Raw genomic sequence first — 17294 nt, forward strand, 5'->3', positions numbered from 1 at the left:
TGTTTCTTAAGCATCTGGTGCAGGCTATTTGGTTCCGTGCAGATTTTCATTTTACCCTCCATTGTCACTCTGAGTTACGCTGTATTCTACTTTGAGCTCCCTCAGTTTCCGCTTCAGAGGTGCAAATTGTTTCTGCGTCTCTTGCACTTGTAATGCAAAATCAGGGTAGAGGGAAAGCTCCGAACCCTCCTGAACTCAGGAGTCGGGCTATTATAGGATGGGGGACCCAGGGGCCAGCCGTGGAGCCAGCGAACGGTGTGAGTGTTCAACTGGGAATACAGATGAGAAAATCTTGCAGCCCAGCAGTGTTATGAGTAACTGTTCAACAAATTGTTTCATATTTCTGGTCGCTGTTGATTCGGGCAGCCCTATTATGCGCAAGTTGTTATGCCTTGACCACACTTCAAGGTCTTCTGCTTTGTTCTGCAGTGTCGCCATTAGTGCCTCCATTTATTTCTGCACCCCAGAGATCTCAACCTGTAAATCTTCGGCCTCTGATACCCTCCTTTCCACCATGTCTAGTCTTTCTGCTTGTTTATCCATTCGTTCTGACATGCGGTCCATACCGACCGTAAGATAATCTATTTTACCATCTATTGTACTGCATATAAGTAAGTATTGTTCACAATTCCCCTCCTTCCTCAGTGGTCTTGGCCCCCTGCTCTGCTAACAAGGGCTCTGCTTCTTCGTCTCTTGCCCTGGTGGATTTGCGTTGCTCAAACTGCAACTTTGGTTGAATCTTGTCTGGTTCCCCATTGTGTTGCTGGTAGTACACTCTGTGTTTTGGTTCAATTTGCTTTAGAGGGTTCCTGCAGTGTGCTTCTGGTTCAAATATGCTGCCCTGCTGTCATAGTATACACTGGCTAACAGTAGTACCTAGTACCGTGATAAGTGGCAGCAGATTATAGCTCCGCAAAGCGTGATGTTAATTGCTTAGCCCCGGCTCTGCCTGTGCCGCCTCTACCCATGTATTCGTATTTCTCCGCTGTCTGGCCCAGTCCGGCACTTTTGAGGGCATCTGTGTGCGCAGCCGTTTCGCAGTTGCAGCCTCCTCTCACCTGAATAGGTTTGCCCCATGTCCTCACGTCAGGTTGAGCACCAAAGCCAAGCCACCACACCGGTCAGCCCCCAACCTCCAGGATCAGCAGTGCAGGCGATACGGTCGCTTGCGCAGCCCATCTTTCGCCTCGGGTCCCAGGCGCAAGGTGGACCGCCTCGTACACCTCCCCGAGTACAGCCACTCGCAGTCGTGAGCTTGCGGGCGGAGGTCCCAGGCAAGCACACAAGGGCTCAGATTCAGTGGCTCCAGAACATGTGGCCTACATCCAGGCTAACAAGATAGGCCATGCCTACGCCGATGCAGCGTGGCATCATCAATCAGCCCGGGGCAGGTCAACTGCTTCAACAAAGGCAGCGTCGGATGGCAAATATTCGGCCCCTTCATTTCTGAGGCTGGCGCACCCTTTAGATCTTGGAATTCAGCGGATTCCTGCTGGATTAATATGCCGGTCTCTGCAGTTTGCTTAGGCTGCGGCCATCTTGAAGCCAGACAAGCTCCACCCTCATCAAGTGGAACAGTTGATAGTGATATAGAATCAAAATCAAAACCAAAGCCAAAGTCATATGCATATCAAATGCGGTGTGGCAGCCCCCTCAGCCATTCTCACACACCAACTCAAAGAATTCACTTGAACATTCTCACTTCAAGCACACGTGAAAAGTGCACACACACACACACACACACACGCTGAGTGAAACAAGTTCTAGCATACTCAGTCTCTCACTAGATTCACATTTAAAAACTCCCTGCGGCCGTCCCTTCTTCCTGTATGGAAACCTGCACTATCACTGCCTAGAGAATGACAAGAGACCTGACTTTCTCACACTGTCCTATATACACCTAGTGATGTCCCTACAGAGAGATGTCACTATTGCACAAGTCAAAAACTTGCTTCCACCTCAGAAGATGTTTCATCATTTATTTGAAGGAATTTTCCATTTTACTGTAGAATGAGACTACGCAAAAATGTTATGAGCAATGTATAGAGTCAATGTATTTTGCTTTTAAATAAATAATTGGAGGCATGGCAAACCTCACGACTACCATTAATAGCACGCAGAACCACCAAGTTCTTTATCATGGTAAAACATAATTGTAGTTTGTTATAAATTACATAAGACACTACATAGCTTTGAACTATAAAATTAATTTCTACATCAGCATTAACTTCGTAGAAAGGCTTCTCAGAGTCTTGCCATCCCCAGGAGCCTTTATTAATAGTAAGCTAAGAAACAATACTGCTTGTTACGGTACAACCAGTGTTTTGTATATACCTCACAGGCTTTCAAAAGAAGAGAACGGCTAATTTGTTATTGCGCACAAGATGCCATTTTCTTTTTGCCTTATTTTTTGACTAATGATGTACGCTTTAAATAATGGTGCCTTTTGTTTGAGGGCAGAGGGTGTTAAACGACAAATAGAACTCTGTCCAACCTTACCAAAACAAATATGGTGTTCTTATTTATGATTCGAAAGACTCTGTTTACTATTGCTCTCTATCTTTGCCTATTTTTCAATGGTTAGGTGGACGCAGACCAAGTTACTCTCATGACCAGGCTATATATAGAACCCGGGTGGAGGATACATTTGAAGCTTTGCAAGAAAAGTATATGAACAAACAGGAAAATAAGTACAAAACCAGCCCACTAACAAACAAAAATAAAGAACACAGAAAAAGTAAGAAAGGCAAAGTAAAGAAAAAAAATGTAAACTAAAACCAAGTACTATACTTATTTTGGCATCTAGTTTTGAGCGACTGTCATTCTTTACTGTAACGTTCTTTGACGAGGTAATCTGGATTAAATATCTTTTCCCTGATGCAAGCCATATAAAATGTGTTAGGGATACTGAGTAGGTGGAGGGACAAACATTTGTATGACTTTGTATAGAGCAGATCCTTTGTCTGTAGTCTCAGGGTGCTCTCCCACCAGGAAAGAGCCTCTATCCCAGCAGCATCACTGTCACTGATGCATCTTCAGGTGAGCTTTAAGTTCAGGAATGGTGGATTGCTGCTGTCTGCACATGTGACATCTGAGGGGAGCTTTCAGGAGCTCCGAGGTGCCTTCTTTTACTGTAACTTGCCCATTGAGCTTAACCATCTCAATCACATCTGGAGGGAAAAAAAAGAATGAACGATAGTCAAAACGAGCACGACGTGGAGCACATTATAGGCAGCATCTGAAGCACCAACCTCTGCAGCATACCATACAAATGTAGTTCATCGCCATTTAGACCACTGTCGCGGTCTTACTAGTACTCAGCAGAGATCGGAATGCCTTCTAGAGTCTCACCCAAGAGGTAATTTGCTTAAACCATTGTCATGAAGCAGAAATGGGCAAAATCTTGGTTTACACCATTGTTTGTATTGTGGACAGGGAGCCAAACAAACTACAGATGGAGGCTTCCAGTGACGGGCAACCAATTAAATGTAATTTAATTTGAAAATGTAATTCTATTTTATTCAGTTTGATTTCCGCTCAGATTAGTCAATGCCATTTACAACCAATACTAGTGCTGCACAGAACCGTTTGACTACATTCTTGTTTCCGTTTTTTATGTTCACAGACCATGAATCTTCTCAATTTCTTGAATTATCACATATATTCTTCCATTAATCTCTGTTCTTGCAACTGTTAAAGAGTACGCAAACTTGTGAGCAAATCATACATAGGACTTTGTGTTCATATTATAAAGTTTTTAACTCGGCACATGTCCCAAAGCATATGTTATTTTTTATTAAGGAGTTTTTGTGTTTGTCATACAATACTGATATGAAAAAGCAAGTGATACCAACAACCTTACCATAAAAAGTAAAATAAATAATAATCAGCCATCAAACTGTACCCTTTTCACAACTGTGTACAGGCTTTGGACTACATTTCAATCTGAGCAGACTTGTACACACACAGGAGAACACTTCAGTATTGAGACCACAGTGTGAACGAAGTGAAGCACATACTGCTGAGTGAGTCTGGTCACAAATAATAAAGCAGAAAACACATCATAAAAAAGAATGAGAAAACGTGTAAAGAGTAGACACACTTTAACATAAAATACAGGTTGAATAAACCTGCGCCCCACAGCATGCATAGAGTCCAGTGGTTGCAATAGTGTGGAAATTCTGATTTCATGCTATGAAGCACAAACAAATGTGGCCAGCCCTACAGCCAGCGTAAATGTACGTGCACAAATTGGATTGGATAACTAGAGCTGTATTACAGATAAGGCACACTTTCCCTGTTAGCACAACAACACACAGTTACCAGGGTGAGCTGGGAGAAAACTGAAACCGTGGGCTCTATGCAGATAATGGGATGCCTGCCTCCTAAGCAGTCGCCAACTCACTGATGCCCTGGGTGCATCAGTGAAAGGTGGGGCAGCCGTTTGACGATCCGCTTTCATAGTGCAGGCGGGGCCAACCTGCACTTTAAAGCAGAACAAAGAGCCCCGTGCAGGTCAGTGACCGCACCAGCCTGCAGGTGGATGTCTGGGCTGGGGCTGGGTCTGGGGGACACCCGTATGCAATTGAGGGAACGACCCATTACCCTCCTTAACGGGCGAAAATGGAGTTCCATGAAACTCTCCAGACATCCTCCTGCAGGTGGGCGCAGTAACAACGCAGGGGGACTTTCATTTCCGCTTGCCGCTTGCACTGTGAAAGATGAAACCGCTCCTTCAAAAGGCCCCGCCATTCACAAATACGCTGACCCTGGGCAGGGGCGCGTTGGTGTCTGCCTCTGTGAGAGCGTATTACCTGTAATAACACCTCCCGGTTTACCCAGTGAATCATTTGAAAGGTGCACGCGGCTCAATCAGGGACAGTGTACCCTGCCTATATAATACGGTCCTTTTATTGCTATTAAGCACTGCTCCATGTTAAGAGTTCATTCTCCTTTAATCCTGGGCAGGGACACTTTGAGCTAATTGTGATGTCATTTTAGTGAATTGTACTGCATATTAAATCTTGGCTGACAGCATGACGCGACAGGACGGAGTACACTAACTAATTACATTTTCGTGATTGTATAATGCACCATATATTTATTTTTACTTCGATGGCAAAGGATAAAGATGGTCTATGAGAATAACTAGCGATTGCAGAAAGTGCTCTCACCTAAGAGTTTTGTTGCGTTACCTCACACGTAAAGACTCCAAAAACAATCCCCAAATAAATAATGGAACTGGATTTTATCAAAAAAGGTTTCTTTTTAAGTTTAAAAACTTCCGAACATATACATGAAACGGTGGTCTAGAATGCAGTTCCTCAGCGCATATGGGTAAACCAACCCCACATTTCTGTAGGATTACACAATCAATTAGATTTTAAACAGCACATTTAAATACTAAGCAAAACTGCACTCTCTTACCAGACAATAAACAGGGAATCGAGGAAATAGACAACCCCTTACCTCGAGATTCTAAGAAGTAGTCAGTTGTGAATGAATTCCAATGCTTCTTGTTTTTAAGGCAAGGGGAATCAAAGTCCTGGCTGATCACGTGTAGGTGGACATGGCTGGAGGACCAAAACAGCAGATTATAAAGAAATATTCACATCACATGCCTTTCAAATCAATCCATCTTCCTAAAGTATCAGCATCGGACAGGACACTTGTCCCATGATAAGTAGAACAATTCAGGAGTCAATGAATAAGTCTGACAGACGCATACTTTACCCTAAGGGATCCTGAATCTAATGAACCCTTATAAATAGGAGCGTTTGCGAAATTTGAGAAAAATTCTGTGAAATTATGTGAAGTGCAAATCTTGCATTTAGTTCTATATTTTGGCTTGAAATACCTCCTCGCACCCATTTTTGACAACGGGATGCATTTTGAGGTAAGAAGAACAAGTTACTTACCTCTGATAACGCCTTATCTGGTAGAGGCTATCTAGCCACAGGTTCCTTACCTTAGAATTTCACCCAGGTGTCAGACTGGATTTGGACATTTTTGAGTAATCCCACTTATGTGCTGGTAGGTTGCATTGTTCAACTCCGCATGGCGGCATCTCCGAGCCAGAAGTGACATGGACGCCACCCCAGTGCGCTAACATCAGTTCTTATTTTTCCGCACCAGACGCACGGAGCCAAGCTGAGGAGGAATGACTAGCGGGCCAAGTGAGGTCCTTCAGGACCCCTTCAATAGTAAATGACATACAGTTAACAGAACGGGGATGATCAGTGAGGAATCTGCAACTAGACAGACTCTCTACTAGATAAGGCATTACTGAAGGCAATTAACATGTTCATCTGATAAGAGACTTCTAGCCACATATTCCATACCACAGAATAGATACCAAAGCAATATCTCCCCAGAGGTGGGTCTGCGGACTGTGTTATACTAAGACATCCTGGGGGACTGAACAGTTAAAATGCCCATTGTGCCGGAGCCTACTAAGTAGGAAGCAGTGTTTGGCTAACGTGTGCAGCAATGCTCACGTGGCTGCCTGATAGATATCAATAATTGAGAACACTTTCTCGCCAACACAGTGGATGCAACTTTAACTCTGGTAGAATGAGCCCTTAAACCCTCAGGGAGTTGGTCTTTAGCCACTGCGTAGCAGATTTGAATACAAAGGACAATATATCTGGAGATAATACTTTTGTGAACTGCTTTACGTTCCTTCGCACCCTTAAAACATACAGAGTTGATCATCTGCCCGGAAATCTTTGGTGCAATCAATATAAAAAGACAGAGCTCTTTTCAGGTCCAGACGGTGGAGACGTTACTCTTGCTTGGCAGGATGTAGTGGGGAGAAGAAAGTAGGCAGCATAATAGTCTGCCCGACATGAAAAGGTATAACCACTTTTGGCAAACAGGATGTTTAGGCTTTCAGAGCCAACTTTCTTGGAAAGAAGGAAGTGTGCCGGAGGGGCGGTTGTCAATGAAAAGTGCTTGCAATTCGCTAACCCTCCTGGCAGATGAGATCGCCAGAGGAAGACAATTTTGATAGTTAGCAGTCTTAGAGGGCTGCTGTACACCAGTTTATAAGGTGGGCACATGAGGAAGGTTTTAACTAAACTTCAGTTCCCATTGGGCCATAATGAACAGCAGAGGAGGAACAGTGTTGTAAAGCTGTTAGGAAATGAGTCATGACGGATGACTTGAATAAGGAAGGTTGATCCGGCAACCACAGAAAGGCAAAAATGGCGGAAAGGTACACCATAACTGCGCCCAAAGCAAAACCTTGCTGAGCTAGGAATAGAACAAACAGCAGAACTTCAGACAAGGTTGCAGACAAGGATCAACAGATCTGGATGCACACCAAACAACAAATGTATCCCATTGGCAGCTGTAGATCATTTTCGTGGAGGAACACCTGGCTGCCAAGACGACATCGCCCACTTCAGGAGGGAGGTCGAACACCCTCAACTGCTGCCGCTCAATCTCCATGAATGTAGGTCGATAGTGGTCAGCTTTGGGTACAACTACAAAGAGGTAGTCTGATCGAAGGAGAGTCACTCATGCTCTGGAGTTCGGGAACAAATTCTCCCTCCCCAGCCCGGGGCCACCAAGATAATTTGGGCCTGGCCATTCTTGATATTCTTGAGAACTCTGGCAGGAGTCCTGGGCTCCATTTGAGATGAAACGTGTCTCCCAGCAAGAGCCAAATTGGAAACTCCAGCATGCAAAAGTGCTGACATTACGTATTCTCTGCGATGGTGAATAGATCTAACTAACGTTCTCCCCAATCTCTGAGGAGACCTTGCACCACTTCTGAATTGAGATACCATTTGTAATCTACACAGCATCGATGGCTGAGATTGTCTGCTCTGGTTTGCAGAGAACCCACCAGATGTTGAATCAACAGGAAAATGTCCTTATGCCCTACGCATGTCCAGAGACAGCCTCTTGATAAAGGGCCCATGACCCCACCCTGACCTGCTTGTTGAAATACCACATGGCGATAGTGTTGTCTGTGAACACCTGAACCAAAATTCCTTTGATGGAAAGAAGAAAGGCTTTCAACAGGACGGACTTTAGCGCTGTTGGTGCCCAGTGTGACTATGTTTGTTGGTGCCCCCAAATGACTTCCTTCTCCATTAATTCCATGACAACCTATATCCGTGACCCTCAAGTATCCATAACCACTCTCTTTCACATGCTTTTAGTCTGATTTATAGCGCTACTCATAGCAATGTAGGGCGGCAGAGCAGTTTTCATCACATACACATTAGACAGAGACAATTAATCGCATGTCTGTACATCAGTGTATAGGAAATGCAGGAAGGGACATAATACTTGGGACTGTATATGCCCCCAATTCAGATCAGTAACCCTTCTGGCACTCCCTGTCAGGTTTACGGGCACGCTGGAGCACACTTCCCTGGCTAATAGGAGGGTACTTTAGTGAGGTGCTGGACACTTAATTGGATCCGCTCACACTACAAGGGTTTCTATCCCATCTACCCCTACCCACAATCACACCACAACACCGTGCAGAGCTGGAGGAACCAATTGCACTCTTTGAGATCCAAGTGGCCATAAGAGCGCTGCCACTGGGAAAGCAACTGGTCCAAATGGCCTGCCAGCAGAGTACTACAAAGCGTACGCCTTAGTGCTAGCTCCTCACCTACTGGCCCTATTTGAGGCATAGATGGAGACCGCGTCACTCCCAAAAACATTGCGGGAATCCCTGCTTGGCTCCTTACCTAAGCCAGATAGAGAACCGAAGCTGCTAGGCTCCATCCGCCCATTGGTACTCCTCAACACTGACTACAAAATCTTGGCTAAAAATACTGGTGGAGCACCTGCCCGAACCCCCCCACCCCATCCAGGTCTCCGAGTAGGTGCACACCGACCAAAATGAATTTGTGCCATCTTGCAGCATGTCCCAAAACCTACGCCGCTTCCTCCGTGTGGCCAGATACTCAACAGATCATTGGCCACATTCAGGGTGTATGCTCCTCGAACTAGAGAAGACGTTTGACACGCTGGAGTGGGACTATCCATTTACAACCCTGTCTCCAGCAGGATGCAGGAGGCTGTAAGGCCCTGCAGCCTCAAGGTCAATCTCACCGAAACCCGGGATAGAAACTGAAACGTGGGTATCATAGCCTGAATATCCAGGACTCACTGCTCGGGAGGATAAGCCCGAAAGTGCGCTGTATCCAGCCAGAACTACTCCGTTGAAAGGAGGTCTGCCATAGTCTGGAGGTGGGAAACGACAGCCTGGGGCGAGCCCGCCTTTAACAGCCAGTCGTCGAGATAGGGGAAGACTGGAACCCCTGATCTGTGACCACCGCCATTATGTTAATGAACACCCTAGAGGAGCTGGTAAGGGAAAAGGGGAGCGGGGTAAACTGAAAATGCTTGTGGCATACCGTGAACCTTAGGTAACGTCTGAGGGCTGGCAGGGCGGGAATGTGGAAGTAAGCATCCTGCAAGTCCAACGCTATCATCCAGTCTCCATGGTCAAGGGGAGACAGGACCTGAGCTAATGTCAATATTTTGAACATCTCCTTCCGGAGGTATGGTTGACGTCCCCGAGATCCCAGATAGGATGCAGGCCTTTGTCCGTCTTTGGGGGGACCAGGAAGTAGTGGGAGTTTCAACCACAACCTACTTCTGGGACAGGGATTTCGCTCAATAGCTCCCTTGGCCAAGAGAGCTGTAACTCCTGACAGAGAAGGGCCAAGTGATCCTCTGACAGCAATGGAATATTGGTGGCATGGAGGGAGGGGAAGTCTCAAAAGGGAGGGAGTGGCCCCTTCGGACAATCTACAAAACCTGCCTGTCCAATGTGATGGTGTGCCAGTGGGGGAGGTGATGGTGGATCCTGCCGCCCACTGGCAACTGGCAGCCCTGAAAGGTTGGACTAGGAAGGCTTAGAGGCTGCTGCAGAGGGGGCACTGTTGGATTGGTCCACCTGCTGGCCCCCAGACCCACGTCCCCAGCCGCTCAGAGGCTGGGTAGCTTGCGCCGGCCTGTGGCCCAGAGTGGAACATGGTGGGGCACCCCTTCCGCAGCCACAAAAGGGGAGTCTGCACAGGATGAGAGGTGGCAGCAAGGCCCAAGGATCTGACCATAGCTCGAGAATCCTTGAAGCGCTTGAGCACACTGTCCGCCTTGTCGCCAAATAGGCGACGGTCATGTCTATAAGAGTCAATTGGATATACCCCGAAAAAGCCAGTGCATCTCAGCCAGGTGTAGCGCCTCAGGGCTACTGATGTAGAAATTGTTCTACCCAGCTAGTCGGCGGTGCCCAGCCCACACTGGATGGGGAACTTTGCTGCATCTCTACCCTCTGCAACAGCACAGGAGAGTATGGCCCGGGCGTCTTCCAGGCACTGTGGCAGCACCTGTGCAACCGTATCCGACACAGAGTGGGTGTAACAGCCCAAGAGACATGCAGTGTTCACCGACAGCAGTCCTAAGCTGGCGGAAGAAAACATCTAGTCCAGCTGCTTGGATTCCCTATCTGGCAGAGCAGAAGGGAACGTGCCTCTGGATGTTGAGGCTTGGAACACCAAGCTCTCGGGATAGGGTGTTGGGAGATGAAGATTGGGTCGTCCAGGGCCGGGCGGTGGCGTCGGGCAATCATCGTATCCACAGGACCCCCTGTGCTAAGCTTGGACCAAGTGCTCAGAAAGATGTCTGTGAGGGCTTCATTGAATGGCAGCAGGGTCTCCGAAGAGGCTGCTGCCGGCTGAAGCACATCAGTCAGGAGATTAGTCCTGACTGCCACCATAGGAAGCTCAAGGCTTACGGCCTCAGCCACCCTACGCATCAACATAGCATAGGAGGCTCCCTCCTCCGTAGCCACAGTAGGGGGGAAAAAGCATGGCAAGATCTGGGGAGGTATCAAGACCTGACCGGGTCTGGCGGTACATTTACCGCTGGATTCATTACACTGATATGCAATTTCTCGTCACCTATCCTTGCCCCGATGAAACCCTGTTGAAGGGTGAAACACGTTGGCTGTTTCCACATTTGTTCAAAGGATTTTAATAAATAAAAAGACTTGCAACAGAAACCCACAAAGCCTGCTAAATGAACTTTCCTTTTTGTGTACTGTACTATTGTTGATCTTGTGTATTGCCTCTCATCAGCCTTTTCGACTCGAAAAAGATGTCGACAACAGTAGAAAAATCCCTAGTCAGAAAATGACTAAGGGTACCGCTCTCTACAGATCTGCGCTGGCTGGCGACGCAAAGGGAAACACATGAAAAAAGAAATTCTCCTGATCCAGTCGGACGCCTGGGGGTAATTCGAAGGTAGGGAATCTATTACTAATAGTCTCTTTCAGATGTCTGATCACTAGATGATGGAGATGTCCTGAACCCCATCACGGGAAGCATGGTACTGCTCGCTCACAAATTGGGTGCAGGAAGAGAGAGTGGTTTTGCATCGTGAAGATGGCCTGGGGCTACACAAAACCCCGATAGCGAGCGCATGTAATCCTATATTCCTGGAACTCTGAAATGCCGGGTGAGGGCCCCAGACTCCACGCTCGGAATCTGGGAGGGCACTGAAGGCAGCATGCGACAGTACGCAGTAGACTCACTTACAAGATACAGCGACCAACTCACAAATTTGCATTCCAAATCCCAGTTCCCTTCACACAGGACCAAGTGAACTACTCAAATGGGTGGGGTAACTGCTGGTAATGTCGGGAAAGTGGGTGGATGGAAGAGATCGGAAATACCAGGATCTTTCATTGGGCAAGTCCACACAGTTAATACCTCATTAGCCTCCCCTTCAATCCTCTTCCGGCCCCTACCCATCTCCCCTCCTACTCCACCCACCCAATCCCATCTGTCCCGCATATGCTGTAAATGAACGCAAAGATCACCACAACAGGCAACCATAATTATTCATTGTTCACGCACAGATTCTAAGCAACAGGTGAGATGCAACCACCCAAACAGTTTAGAAGACATCCCAACTGCAGATATGTACTAACTGTTAAGTGCAATGCTCTTGTAATAGCCATGTACTCCTCAATGCCTATGAAATATGTATGTGCATACAAAATGTCCTATGTTAAGTTAAAAAACGAATATAGAAATCTAAACAAAAAAAAGCATTTGCAATGCAATAGGTCTCGCATTAGGAAAGTTTGAGCTATTGGTACTGTAAATGACAAAGTTTTTATTTATTTGTTGGTTTTGAAAATAGCGAAATTAATAGCTTTGTCATTTACAATGGCAACAGTTTTAACTTTCGCAAATGTGACACCTATAGCATTTGTAATGCAATATGTGTTGTATTTACGTGACCTAGATGTATTGATATTACAAATAAAAATGGATTTTAATTTTTTTAAGAATTAATACTGAAATAAAAGTTATTGTAATTTATAATGGCAATAGCTTTTGTAAATATTTAAAGATTATGTTCATTGTATTTTATTGTGACGGAAATCCAAGAACAGAAGTGAAATATTAACTTTTTTTGTGACATTTGTAATTAAGCTTGACACATTGAGAGAATATATTTGAACCAGTTGTTGTTGAATGGTTGCACATATTGATGCTGTGGTGGCGCTGAGTGATGTTGTGGTGGTGACGAGTGATGCTGTGGCGTTCAGTGATGCTGTGGTAGCGCATACTGATGTTGTGGTGCCCCTGAGTGATGCTGTGGTGGTGCCGAGTGATGCTGTAGTGATGCGATAGCTAGATAGAGTGAGTGCGATAGATTGAGTAAGTGCGATAGATAGATAGAGGGAGGGCGATAGATAGATAGAGGGAGGGCGATAGATAGAGGGAGGGCAATATATAGATAGATAGAGTGAGGGCGATAGAGTGAGTGCGATAGATAGACAGATAGAGTGAGGGCGATAGACAGATAGATAAAGTGTATTTATGTTGCATTGAGTAGAGTGTAACTATGAGGTGTGCAATTATGTTGCATATAATTATGTGGCACTGAGTGGTATTTGGAGTGTATGTTCCATTGCAGAGTGTCTGAGGGTGCAGAGTGTGTGATGGTGCAGAGTGTGTGAGGGTGCAGAGTGTGCAGTGTGTGTGAGGGTGCAGTCTGTGTGAGGGTGCAGAGTGTGTGTGGGTGCGGTGTGTGTGTGGGTACAGTGTATGGGTGTGGGTGTGTGCGGTGTGTGTGTGGGTGCAGTGTGTGTGAGGGTGCAGTGTGTGTGAGGGTGCAGTGTGTGTGAGGGTGCAGTGTGTGTGAGGGTGCAGTGTGTGTAAGGTTACGGTGTGTGAGGGTGCGGTGTGTGAGGGTGCGGTGTGTGTGAGGGTGCAGTGTGGCTGCAGACATGATCTATTAGCCATAAACAGGACCAGGCAGCTGTGTTCAGATCTTAAAGGGAGTAAACTTTGCAATGAATTAAGAAAATAACAGATAAGCTGTGTGTGAGGGTGCAGAGTGTGTGAGGGTGCAGAGTGTGTGTGTGTGGGTGCGGTGTGTGTGTGGGTTCAGTGTATGGGTGTGGGTGTGTGCGGGGTATGTGTGGGTGCGGTGTGTGATGGTGCAGTGTGTGATGGTGCAGTGTGTGAGGGTGCGATGTGTGAGGGTGCAGTGTGTGAGGGTGCGGTGTGTGAGGGTGCGGTGTGTGAGGGTGCGGTGTGTGTGCGAGGGCGTGGTGTGTGTGCGAGGGTGCGGTGTGTGTGCGAGGGTGCGGTGAGTATGAGGGTGTGGTGAGTGTGAGGGTGCGGTGTGTGTGAGGGTGCGGTGTGTGTGAGGGTGCGGTGTGTGTGAGTGTGCAGTGTGTGTGAGGCTGCGGTGTGCGAGGGTGCGGTGTGTGAGGGTGCAGTGTGTGTGAGGGTGCAGTGTGTGTGAGGGTGCAGTGTGTGTGAGGGTGCGGTATATGAGGGTGCGGTGTGTGAGGGTGGACAGCATCAGGGGAGGTTCTCATCCCTTATGTCTCAGACGTGAACAACCACCTGGATAATTCAAGCAATTTCTGGTGCAACCCTGGCGTAGCACAGGTACATTCATTCCCAAATGACAGTGGGTTCAATGAAGGTTCTCGATATCAAGGCACTATGGAACCCTCCTGCGGTTATCGTGGGCAAAACACTCATGTCTTTAGGATGTCCCCATTATGAAAGTAATATTCAGGCAAATATTCCCCCAGAACGGGGCTGACTGAAATGATTCTCAAACGTATAAGGATGCCTGACCAGCTGAAGCCCCGTTACGTGGTTTCCCTACATTTTGACTAAAAGTGTGACTTGTCACAGCAAGTAGGAATTGGGACTGGGAACCTAGCCTCCATTGCTAAACCCTATGACAGGTAAGCCAAGGAGGCTACGGAGGTTTTATTTATAGATGTAGCTGTTTGGTAAGGCACTGGTCGTCATTTTACGACCACTTACCGGGCTTAAGCCAGGCGTTTTCAGTCTACAGTATCTACGTTTGCGGAAGTGCACACCACATCACCTATGGGATCGCAGGTGCGGACTTTAGGCATCACAGCTCTGGCACAAGTTGAGACACGGTCCCGAAGGATCGAATTACTGTAATTCCTGCAGGGGCGTGGATTTCTATTACCCATCCGACAAAACCCAGATTTCCTATTAGCTCTTAAGGGCAGTGAACTCTTTTCCGCATGTAACTGTGCAAGTGCAACCTGTTCTAACCAGAGTACTGCGGGGAACTCGCCCTACACAGGTGCCTGCACAGCAACCATGTGAGCTAATTGCCGGTCACCGTCGTGTTATGCAAGGCCTGCAGCACTGGCAGACCCGCTCCGCTGTCCCTCTGTGTACTGATCATTTCTGAAGGGACGGGAGCCCCCTGTCGAACTCGCACTTGCGTGATTTGGGTCAAAGCACATGAGTCAGCGCCAGGCCTTTGCTGCCGACCGAGTATGTATAACGGAAGAACGCCAGGCACCCGGGAGCTGCAGGCCAAGCACACGGCAAACGCTGCTGGCACTAATCCAAGCAATTTGAGGAACATTCCCTTCCTGTCCCTTCAGCGTCCAGCGGTCATGAGCACATTGACATCACAGGCCAGCCTCCCAGCGCTGAGGGACAATTGTGTACTAGACTGCCCCCATCAACTAACGTCCCGACTCCCGAGGGAGGCTGCAGAAGTGCACTATAGCCAGCGTTCAGCAGAGGGGGCCGGAAGTCGCTGGAGCAGCGCTCTGAAGGACAGCTGTTCAGAACGAGGCCTGACACGCAAATAGGTTTTCCGTCCGGGAGAAAGAAGAGGCGTGACACGCACAAACTTCCTGAAGGGGCGGAGAAACAACGGAGCGGGCTGCGGAGTCTGGACACAGAGGGACAGGACGAGAGGAGCCGGTGAGGGGGGTGTCGGGGCACATTGACGGTGCCCGCCCCCCCAGTGATGGAAGCCCTGCATGTGCCCGGTTAGCAAGGTTGGAAGTGTGTGTGTGTGTGCGTTTGTGTGTGTATGTATGCAAGCCCTTGGGGGGGGGTGCGCTGCGTGCCTGCATGTGTGCCTGCCTGCGTATATGTGTGTGTGTGTGTGTGGTGCGGTGGGGGGGGGGAGGGGGGGTGTGTGCGAACGAGTGTCTGTCTGTGTATATGCGCGCGCATGTGTGCCAACTTTAAGACATCGGAGGGATGTGCGCGGCGCGGGACGGAACGTGCGCGTTCGCGCACCCAAATCTGGCAGCAAAAGCTCGTAACACCCTCTTGTCCCTCATTCCCTCGAGACGGGCAACTAAAAGTCTCCAGCTGGACGCATCCTTTGGATGCAGAACCAGCGAGACCTAAAAACGGTGTATCGGAAAAATTACATAAGAAAGAGGACTATCATATCAAAGGCAATCAGAAGAGCAAAAAGTAACTTTGCCTTCTGGGGCTCCCTGCTGATATCCCTGGCTGGCCGCGTGGCCCTTCTCAAAATGATCACTCTCCCGAGGCTACTATACTACTTTGGAACCCTGCCGGATTGGATCCAAACAAGGTGCTTTATCCAATTCCGTTCGATGATTACGGGGTTTATATGGGGCACTGGCAGACGTAGAGTGGCGCTTGCGGTCCTAATGAGATCCAGAGCAGAAGGGGGACTAGCGGTGCCTGAATTTGAGGCCTACTACCTAGCGGCGCAATTTCAATGGCTCACACAATGGGTGGCAAGCATTATCCGGGAAGAAGAGGAGCAGAGGGAAGACTTTGTGACCCTAAAGCAAATAACCTGCATCGCGTTGCAGCTTCCTGTTAGTATTGCAACACTCACCACAGAACTATGCACGGCACGCAGGTGCTGGAACAGGTATCTGAAGAGGGCTAAAATTAAACGCCTTTATATGCCGGAAATCCTGTTACTTATGTGCACGGCCTTGACCCACGGAGGTAATTGGCAGAGACTGATGACCTGGTCAGACCAGGAGTTGACTTGCGTAGGGGATCTATATGAAGGAGGGGCCATGATCCCGTTCGAAGACCTGCAAACCTGTTATGATTTGCTTGGGGGGGACTTTCTGCTGTATACAGACCTTACTACTGCCATGCGGAAACACTGGGGAGGGGGCCTCACTGAACCAAAAACATCACTGGGCTGCCAATACGCAGTTATGGCAGCAGGCACATTTAAGGCGGTAATGTGCTTATACAAAAGCATAACACAAGAAATTGTAATCCCCCTATCAGATCTACGGCTTAAGTGGGAGGCTGACCTGAAGGAGGAAATCCCATAGAAGACTTGGGGGGGATTGGTAGAGAGAGCGTGGAAGACTACTCGGAATGCCAGATTCCAACTAGTGCATTTCTACATTCTACACAGGGCGTACCTCACCCCAGCAAAAATTAATAAGTATTTCCTGACACAAGTGGGGGCATGTCCGCGCTGCAATAAAGAAGGTGCAGATTTTAAGCATATGTTCTGGGACTGCCCATCCCTACTTCCCTATTGGGATGATGTAACAAAGTTACTGGCTGATATTACTGACAGAGACTTAGACCAGACTCAGAAATACTGTATCTTACATTGGTTGCCTCACACATCCAAGAAGAAAATCACAAGGAAATTCTTGGATATGGGGCTACTTCTGGTCAAGCAAGATATCTCCATGTACTGGAAGGCAAAGAAGGGCCCAAGTGCCACAGGGTGGAAACAGAGCGAATCAAATGGGCAGAATGTGAAGGGGTGATTAGGCTGCAGATAGCTAAAAGGACAGGAAGCGAGAAGGCGCCAGAGGCGGCGAGAGCTTGAGAAGGGTTAATTGCAGAGCTTGAATCTCCCACAGACACTGAGGACGAAGATGATGTAGGCGCTTCCCTGGACAGATTAGCCTAAAGAGGCAGCCAGCTGTAGGTTTTTTGGAGACTAGAGAATTGCTACCAAGAATGGCATCT

The 17294-nt window shown here is 47.7% G+C and overlaps 1 protein-coding gene across 3 annotated transcripts in view; it reads right to left on the reverse strand.

The window, feature by feature from the left end:
- Positions 1–1965: 1965 nt before the first annotated feature.
- Positions 1966–17294, reverse strand: part of APTX (aprataxin) — a 216008-nt gene continuing 200679 nt past the window's right edge. For all 3 annotated transcript variants that reach the window (XM_086961687.1, XM_086961688.1, XM_086961690.1), the window contains 2 exons: positions 5470–5573; positions 1966–3170 (listed from right to left, as the gene is read on the reverse strand). In XM_086961687.1, coding sequence (XP_086817813.1) covers positions 3022–3170; positions 5470–5573 — 253 coding nt within the window. In that variant the 3' untranslated portion in view covers positions 1966–3021. The remainder of the gene's footprint in view (positions 3171–5469; positions 5574–17294) is intronic.

Source organism: Lissotriton vulgaris, chromosome 3_1 (genome assembly GCF_964263255.1).
Source record: "Lissotriton vulgaris chromosome 3_1, aLisVul1.2, whole genome shotgun sequence".
NCBI classification, from domain to species: Eukaryota; Metazoa; Chordata; class Amphibia; order Caudata; family Salamandridae; genus Lissotriton; species Lissotriton vulgaris.